This window comes from Carcharhinus amblyrhynchos, unplaced genomic scaffold (genome assembly GCF_965287045.1).
Source record: "Carcharhinus amblyrhynchos unplaced genomic scaffold, sCarAmb.v2.hapA scaffold_52, whole genome shotgun sequence".
Taxonomy (NCBI): domain Eukaryota; kingdom Metazoa; phylum Chordata; class Chondrichthyes; order Carcharhiniformes; family Carcharhinidae; genus Carcharhinus; species Carcharhinus amblyrhynchos.
The window spans coordinates 96,190-105,171 of NW_027649793.1; the positions used below are offsets into that span (position 1 = coordinate 96,190).

At 49.7% G+C, this 8,982-nt stretch overlaps 1 protein-coding gene across 1 annotated transcript in view; it reads left to right on the forward strand.

Annotated features, from left to right (window-relative positions):
- The window catches only part of LOC145337541 (uncharacterized), a 54,092-nt gene extending 46,808 nt beyond the window's left edge, over positions 1–7,284 (forward strand). Inside the window, exon 14 of the mRNA XM_080182334.1 lies at positions 6,734–7,284. Within this exon, the coding sequence (XP_080038460.1) occupies positions 6,734–7,284 (551 nt within the window). The remainder of the gene's footprint in view (positions 1–6,733) is intronic.
- Positions 7,285–8,982: the final 1,698 nt, after the last annotated feature.

The following is an 8,982-nucleotide window of genomic DNA, read 5'->3' on the forward strand; positions in this document are numbered from 1 at the left end:
GTGATGTGCTCACCAGATAGTGACCCAGAAGCCTCAACACGAAAGATACCCACTGTGGTGATAGTCTCTGTATTCGTGGGTTGTGTGGTAGATGCCGGTGCCGTTTCAGTGGTGCTGTCCTCAGAAGATTCTTCAAAGTCTCCCTCCAAGGTATTCTCCAGGGGGATCGTGGGCAGTTTGCTCCAGAACAGCGGAAGCGGGGGTGGTGGTGGGATCACCAATAGCCAAAGGGCCAGGTTCCCCTGGGTCCAAAACTGCAAAACAAAACACACATTAGGGGAAGGGAGGTCAAACATTCTGCACAGCATCACACTTAATTTAAAGAGGACTTCCGCTGAGGGCTATGCTTTTGCTCACTTGCAAACTGGATGCTGACCTGGCTGAATGTCACCATTCTGGATGAACTATCTCCCCCTGCCAACTCCACGGTACGCTCTTCAACGCTGGTCAGCTGCTGCAGGTCAGGCACACCATCACCACTCTGTGCCCTCACGTAGCGGTTATGCTTTTCTGCTGTAGGAGCTTAAGCTGTCTCGCAAGCATTAATATATTCAAATGCATGGTGTGTAACGTGTGCCTGTGTCTCGGGAGTTTTGTGCTGGCAGTTGAGGGGAAAAGGGTCACCACTGAAGGGTGCTCATTGAGGGGTGAGGGGAAGGGGTTAGATTCTGTTCCTGGGGGAAGGGGGCCTGTTGAATGCTCGCACAGGGTTTGAGATCTGTGCCCAGCAAGTGCGGAGTTCCAAGTGGGATGCTCAAAGACGGTTTTTTCTGCCCCTGCCGGCCAGAGCACAGTGTCGGGCTCTAGGCATTCACCACTTCTCCCACCTCCTCCCACAATGCCATGGTGACTGCACCCCTTGGACGAGGCGCCTGGCTGGGGAAGAGCGACTGAATTCTCTCCTCCATGGCATCAAGCAGGCGCTCTTGGTCGGCCTCAGTGAATCTTGGGGCTGATTTCCTCAAATATATCTTTGTGGTGTGATTAGTTGTGTGTCCATTCCTGCAGTTTATATACAGCTCTTGGGGGGTGGCGGTTGCAGGGACTTTGGCCAGTCAAGGGACAGTTGGCAACAAATCCTTGTGAGAAATTTTGAAGGCTGCTTTCAATTGAATGTTATGCGTCCCTCGGGGTGCTGATTGACTGCTATTCAATAAGCCGCTGTGTCCTGGGGGAGGTGCAATACTCAGAGCTCCGAATTAATAAGCTGCTGTGTTCAGGGCAGGTGCAATACTGAGGACTCCCATTCAAGAGAGGGAATGCTCTCAAGCTGGGGTTGTGTATGGTAGCACAACGCAAGCTCTCTGCAGGGCAGCAGTTAGGTCAGCATGTTCAAGGGGTGGGGCATCCACATTATCCAGATCCGTGGGGCGTGGGGTGAGTAGGCAGCAATGTCAGCGTGAGGGGAGGGGTGGGGGGGCAGGGTGTGCAGTGATGTCTGTACGGCGGGGTTGGGGGGGGTATCGATGTCTGTAAGGAAGGGGCAGCAATGTCTGTGGTGGGGGAGGGATGTTTGTATGGGGAGGGCAGCGATGTCTCTCTGGGGGTGGGGGAGGTGGTGCAGCAAAGTCAGTAGCGGTTGGGGTTGCCAATGATAAGGCCGGTGATGTCTGTATGGAGATTGTCTCTGGGGGGAAGTGGTTTGGGGGCCACCGATGAGGCCAGCAATATCTGTTGGAGTGGGAGGGTGTTGTGGGGAGCAGCAGTGTTTGTCGGGGGGCTGTGGGGGCAAGCAATGTCTGAGGGGATTGGAGGGCAGTGATCTGAATGCTGGGAGATCTTTTCAGTGATCTCCCAGAGATGTGCACATGCACAGATTCCCGCTCATCCTACAGATTTCAGGCTGTTTGGTGTGAGTATGCTGTGCCCCACAGCATTTAATGAGATTCATGACTGTGATCCGTGCAATGCACTGAGTGTGGGAGATTCGGGTCTGAAGTTGCATTGAACAGACAGTTGTGGTTTAAACCAGTTTTCTCACCACTTCCCTCACAGACATCGCAGGCCTCATCGCTGACCCCCGAAACCATCCCACAGACATGATCTGGACAGATTTTTAATTAGTTTGGCATTGAAGGGTTGTATTGAAGGGGCAGGAAAGTGGAGTTGAGGCTGAGACAAGATTAACCAGGATTGTATTAAATGGCGGAGCAGGTTCGAGAGGCTAAATTGCCGACTCCTGCTCCGAATTCTTATGATTTACACTCTTAGTAAATAACAGGGATTTCAAATTAGATCCAAGAACTAAAACATGATTGTTCCTATTCTGGACACTACCAAATATTAAGGTTTCATCCAAGATCGTAACAAATTTAGGGTTTGGTCTGGTCTGGTATTGTACCAAGAGAAAATGCAGAACTCTCAGGTACAGAGGGAGCTGGATGTCCTGGTGCATAAATCATAAAAAGTTAGTCTGCAGGTCCAGTAAGTAATTAGGAATATAAATAGGACGTTAGTATCTATTGCAAAGATACCCAGGTATAAAAATATGCAATTGTTTCTGCAGAGGCACAGGACCTTAGTGAGACCATATCTGGAGTAATGAGTACTATTTCTATCCCCTTCTAAGATCATGAGACCATAAGATATGGGAACAGATGGAGGCCATTTGGCCTATCAAGTCTGCTCTGCCATTTAATGTTACCATAACTGATCAAACAGAGGCGTTTTCTCCTCACCTATGTCTTAAATGGGCGACCCCTTACTCTGAGATTATGTCCTCTTATCCTCGACTCTGCCACAAGGGGAAACAATGCCTTAGTGTCTGTCCTGTCAAGCCTGCAGAGAATTATATAGGTCTGAATAAAGTCCCCTCTCAATCTTCTAAACTCCAATGAGTACAGGTCCAACTCACTTACCCTCTCCTCATGAGAAAATGTCTCCATACCTGGAATCAATCTAGTGAACCTTCTCTGGACTGCCTCCAATGCCAGTATATCTTTCCTTGGATAAGGGGACCAGAATTGCTGTTGTCTAACTCGTGCCTTGTACAGATCGCCCTATTTATATACTCCATTCCCTTTAAAGTTAAGATGAACATTCCACTTGTCTTTCCTAATACCTGCTGAACTTGCATGCTCGTTTTTTGTAATCAATGCATGAGGACCCAGAAATCCCTCTGAGCTGCAGCTTTCTGCAGTCCTTCTCCATTTAAATAATATTCAGCTTCTTTATTCTTCCTATCAATGTGCATAACTTCACATTTTCTTACATGTTATTTCATCTGCCAAATGTTTGTCACAGAGCAAACCTGTCTGTTTGTAGACTCTTTGGGGATGACATTACCATTGTGCCCCACCAGCTGATGGGCGGAGTGAGCTGGTAAGATTGCCAGAGAGCTCAGAAGTCAGTTTCACACCCGGTTTCTCACCTCACGTGATCTTACCGGCACCGGGCATCAGGCTCGATAAATCTTGCACCTGGAACGGATGCAAGGTTGAATGTATTATTTAAATTTATTGTAATACTAATTTAAACAGAATAAGCAAGCCTGGGATAGAATTATCTTGGATCACTTGCCTGTGTGGCCACACTCCAGTGAGGATCATGTATTGTCCCCCATCAATCTCTCCTTCTTACCTCAGTATTTTCCACTATCTCTCTGGCTACTTCACACAATCAATCTCTCTGCCAAGCACTTACCTTTCCCTCCCACTCTCTATCCCCATTCTCCATCCACTCTCCCAGTCGGCCCCTTCCCATGCTCTTATTCATTTTCACATACATTCTCCTCCTGCCCCTCCTCCTCAAAGAACAGTAAGATCAATAGGTTACATTGGGAGAGCCATTTGAAGAGCAGGTGGGTGTGGAGGGGGTGTTTCAGGAAGAGGAGAAACAGATGGAGAGGTTAAAAGAACTCTGCTCGCCCCCCAGCCCAGCAACACATACTACCCCCATTCCCCACCACAGCTCCCCAGCAACTCACACTCCCCCTTACACGGTCCCCGAACAACGCACACTCCCCATACCCCCACACTACCCACATTCCATCACAGAACTCACCATCACACACTTCCCACATTCCCCAACCCACAGACCCACAGCAACACACACTCCTTATACCTCCCCAGTACCCCTGCAATGCACACTCACCACATTACTCCCCGACAGCTCCCTGGCAAAACATACTCCCCACATTGCCCCCCGTCACAAGACCACCAGCAACACAGCTGTCCTCATTTCCCCTCCACTCACAAACACAAACCTAGAATCTATGCAATCCAGGCCTGAAACAGCACTTCTTAACAAATTTTGAGGCGGCAGCCCTGCCATTTCGGAGAGTTTCCAGCCCATTCCCCGCCAGCACCAGCCCTTGCTGCTGCCAGCACTAGGACCCAGATTCAGCAATAAGACATAAGAACATAAGAAATAGGAGCAGGAGTAGGCCATCCAGCCCTTCGAGCCTGCCCCGCCGTTCAATAAGATCATGGCTGATCTGTCGTGGCTCAGTTCCACTTTCCCGCCCTCTCCCCATAACCCTTAATCCCCTCGCTTATCAAAAACCCATCAACCCGCGTCTTAAAAATATTTAGCGAGGCAGCCTCCACCACTTCAACGGGCAGAGAATTCCAGAGATTCACCACCCTTTGAGTGAAGAAGTTCCTCCTCAACTCCATTCTAAACCGCCCCCCCTTTTTCTTGAGGCTGTGCCCCCTAGTCCTACTGTCTTTTTTGAGCCGGAAGAGTCTCTCCACCTCTATCCTATCCATCCCATTCATCATCTTATATGTCTCAATGAGATCTCCCCTCATTCTTCTAAACTCTAACGAGTACAAGCCTAGTTTATTCAGCCTCTCCTCATAGCTCAACCCCCTCAACTCCGGTATCAGCCTAGTAAACCTCCTCTGCACTCCCTCCAAGGCCAAAATATCTTTGCGCAGGTGCGGCGCTCAAAACTGCACACAGTACTCCAGCTGCGGCCTCACCAATGCCCTATTCAGCTGCAGCAAGATCTCCCTACTTTTATATTCAATCCCCCTCGCTATGAAGGCCAGCATCCCATTCGCCTTCCTGACCACCTGCTGCACCTGCAAGCTGGGTTTTTGCGACTCATGCACAAGGACCCCGAGGTCCCTCTGCACCGTCGCCTGCTGCAGTTTTTCGCCATGTAAGTAATAATCCTTCCTACCATTATTCCTACCAAAGTGGACCACCTCACACTTGCCAACATTAAATTCCATTTGCCATTTCCTGGCCCATTCACCCAGCCTATCTAGATCCTTCTGCAGACTCTCCACACCCTCCGCACAATTTGCCGTTCCCCCAATCTTGGTGTCATCAGCAAATTTCGACACCCTACACTCGGTTCCCTCCTCCAGATCATCTATATAAATGGTAAAAAGCTGAAGCCCCAGCACCGACCCCTGGAGCACTCCACTAGTCACCATCCGCCAATCCGAATAGCACCCATTGACCCCCACTCTCTGCCTCCTATTTGACAACCAATCCTCTATCCACGCTAACACCCTACCCCCAACTCCAAGTCCCCCGACCTTCTGCAATAACCTCTTGTGAGGTACTTTGTCAAACGCCTTCTGAAAATCCAGAAAGACCACATCCACCGGCTCTCCTCTATCCACTTCCCCAGACACATCCTCGTAGAACTCCAGTAAATTTGTCAGACACGACTTCCCTTTCATGAAACCGTGCTGCGTCTGTTCTATCAAGCAATTCCCTTCAAGATGCCTCGCTATTTCCTCCTTAATGACGGATTCTAACATTTTACCTACCACAGACGTTAAACTAACCGGCCTATAATTCCCCGCCCTTTGCCTGGCACCCTTCTTAAACAACGGCATAACATTAGCCGTTTTCCAATCTTCCGGCACTTCCCCGGAATCCAGCAAAAGATCAGCGCTCAGACTTGGGTCAGCGTTGAGAATCCAAAGTCAAACCCCGTGAACAGCATCAGCCTCTCACCGCACTCCAAAATGCAACTTGTACAGCATGAAACAACCTCCCTCCAACCCCCCAGCAACACAGAGCCATTTGAAACCTGAGATTTACCTCCTCACTCACCCTCTCTGCTCTCTGAATGTGACTGGTGTTTTCCTCACTGATTCCAACTGCAGCAAATAAGCTGGAATGATTCAGAGTGAATTTTGTTCACCACATTGTGATGAATACAAATGATGCAAATTGATGCTTCACCCATTTTGGGCAGGCTCCTTATTGTGCCAACTTTTCTGGTGGTAAAATGGGAATGGGTACAAAAATGGGCTCCATTCCAGCTAGTCATATGGTGCCAGATTTTATGACATTTTTCCAGCACAAAACGGCCACAATGAGGTTGTTAAATTCTGCCCATACACTCCACATCTTCATATTGTTCTTCTACAGCCTGCCACAATATCTGCCACCCAGTTGCTGTCTATACACTGTATCTCAAACCTTCAGGCTCTGACTTGCCCTCTCCCTCATGTTGCTCTCATTCTCTCTCTTCACCCTCCTGCTCCCTCTGTTTGCTGCTCTGTTTTCCCTCTGCCCACTTCAGTGCTCCATCTCCTTCTCTTCCTCCTCCCTTTCTCTCACTCACTCCCTTCATCCTCAAATCTCCTTTCTGCTCTCTTCCCACTCCTCTCCCCTCCCTCTGTTCCATGCACCCATCATATTCCTGCTGTTTTTCCCCTCCCCCTCACAAACCTCTCTCCTCTCTTCCTCACTCCTCACACTCTCTCCCCTCCCCACCCCCTCTCTCTAAATCACTGACTGTGTTATTTTAACTTTCCCCCAGCTCCAGCCTCTCTGACTCTGGATCCGAACACAGCGAATCCCCGGCTCATCCTGTCTGAGGACCGGACCAGTGTGAGACTCGGAGACAAACGGCAGCCGCTCCCTGACACCCCGGAGAGGTTTGATCCCGGTCTCTGTGTCCTGGGATCAGAGGGATTCACATCAGGGAGACATTACTGGGAGGTGGAGGTGGGGGAGAAGACAGAGTGGATTCTGGGAATGGCCCGAGAGTCTGTGAACAGGAAAGGGGGAATTGACCTGAGACCTGAGTCCGGATTCTGGATTGTGGGGCTGAGACCCGAAAGTGGTTATTTTGCCCTCACCTCCCCCTCAGGGACCCCCCTCACCCCGAGTGTGAATCCCCGGAAGATCGGGGTTTTCCTGGACTATGAGGGTGGACAGGTGTCATTTTACAATGCGGACAACATGTCCCATCTCCACACGTTCACCCACACTTTCACTGAGAGAATCTTTCCCTTCTTCTTTCCGGGACGGAATAACAACGGGGAAAACTCGGCGCCGCTGACAATCTGCGGGATTAAAGGTCTCTAACAGATCCATCCCATAATTTCACACCGTCTCCCTGCCTCCTGCCAGCTGTAAACTGATGGAACCTGTTCTTATTGTGGTTATTATATAGAATTATAATTTACATTGGGGGCTCCATGATTACATTTATAAAACGATTCTTCAAATAAAACAATCTGAGAACCACTGGAATAGAAACAGTTTTTCTCAAAGATTCCACAGTTCATCATTAAATCCAAGAAGCAGAAACTCAACATGTTGTTTGTGTCTGTCACTGAGTGAGGGAGGCGGGATTCCGGGGAATGGAAAAGCCGATTGGCGGAATCTCCTGTCACTCCGATGGAGGAGGCGGGATTCTATGAATTCGTGAGTGGATTGGTCAGGTCACCTGTCCGTCCAAAGGAAGGGACGGCCCTCCGGATAATCGGGGATCTGATTGGCCTTAACGGTTGTCATTCAGAGTAGGGAACGAGGTTCCTCGGACTTGGCAGCCTATTGGTCAATGCAGCCGTCATTCAAAGAGAGGTGCGGCCAGCCGCAGGGTGGGGAAGCAGGTTGGTCAAGATCCCTTTCATCCAGAGTCAGGGTCGGGTTTCCTGGGAACCGGAATCCGACTGGACAGCGACCTGTCACTCAGACTCAAGGGGCAGCGTCTCGGAAAAAGATGTCAGTTGGTGGCTGTATCTGTCATTTATAGTGAGTACATAAGAAATAGGAGCAGGAGTAGGCCATCCAGCCCTTCGAGCCTGCCCCGCCGTTCAATAAGATCATGGCTGATCTGTCGTGGCTCAGTTCCACTTTCCCGCCCTCTCCCCATAACCCTTAATCCCCTCGCTTATCAAAAACCCATCAACCCGCGTCTTAAAAATATTTAGCGAGGCAGCCTCCACCACTTCAACGGGCAGAGAATTCCAGAGATTCACCACCCTTTGAGTGAAGAAGTTCCTCCTCAACTCCGTCCTAAACCGCACCCCCTTTATCTTGAGGCTGTGCCCCCTAGTCCTACTGTCTTTTTTGAGCGGGAAGAGTCTCTCCACCTCTATCCTATCCATCCCAGTCATCATCTTATACGTCTCAATGAGATCTCCCCTCATTCTTCTGAACTCTAATGAGTACAAGCCTAGTTTATTCAGCCTCTCCTCATAGCTCAACCCCCTCAACTCCGGTATCAGCCTAGTAAACCTCCTCTGCACTCCCTCCAAGGCCAAAATATCTTTGCGCAGGTGCGAGTAGTCTTACAACACCAGGATAAAGTCCAACAGCTTTATTTGGTAGCAAACGCCACTAACGTTCGGAACGGTGACTCACCGGACGAAGGAGCAACGCTCCGAAAGCTAGTGGCTTGTGCTACCAAATAAACCTGTTGGCCTTTAACCTGGTGTTGTGAGACTTGTTACTGTGCTTACCCGAGTCCAACGCCGGCATCGCCACATCATGCGGTTAATTTTTACCGTGGGAGACGGTTCCGGGGAATGGCGAAGTCGATTGGCCGAGGTTCCTGTCAATCAGACAAGAGAAAGTCATTTCCTTGGCATCCGGAATGGGAAAATTCCTGTCACTGAAACGGCGGGAGGCGGGTTTGATGTCCTTGGAAGGCGATTGGTGAATCCTCCTGTCTCTCTGCGCCAGAAGCACAGCTTTCCGGGAAATCTGTAAGTGGATTGGTTTAAGTGCCTGTCAGTCACAGTTGGAAGGCGGGTTTTTAAATTGTTTGTTGATGGA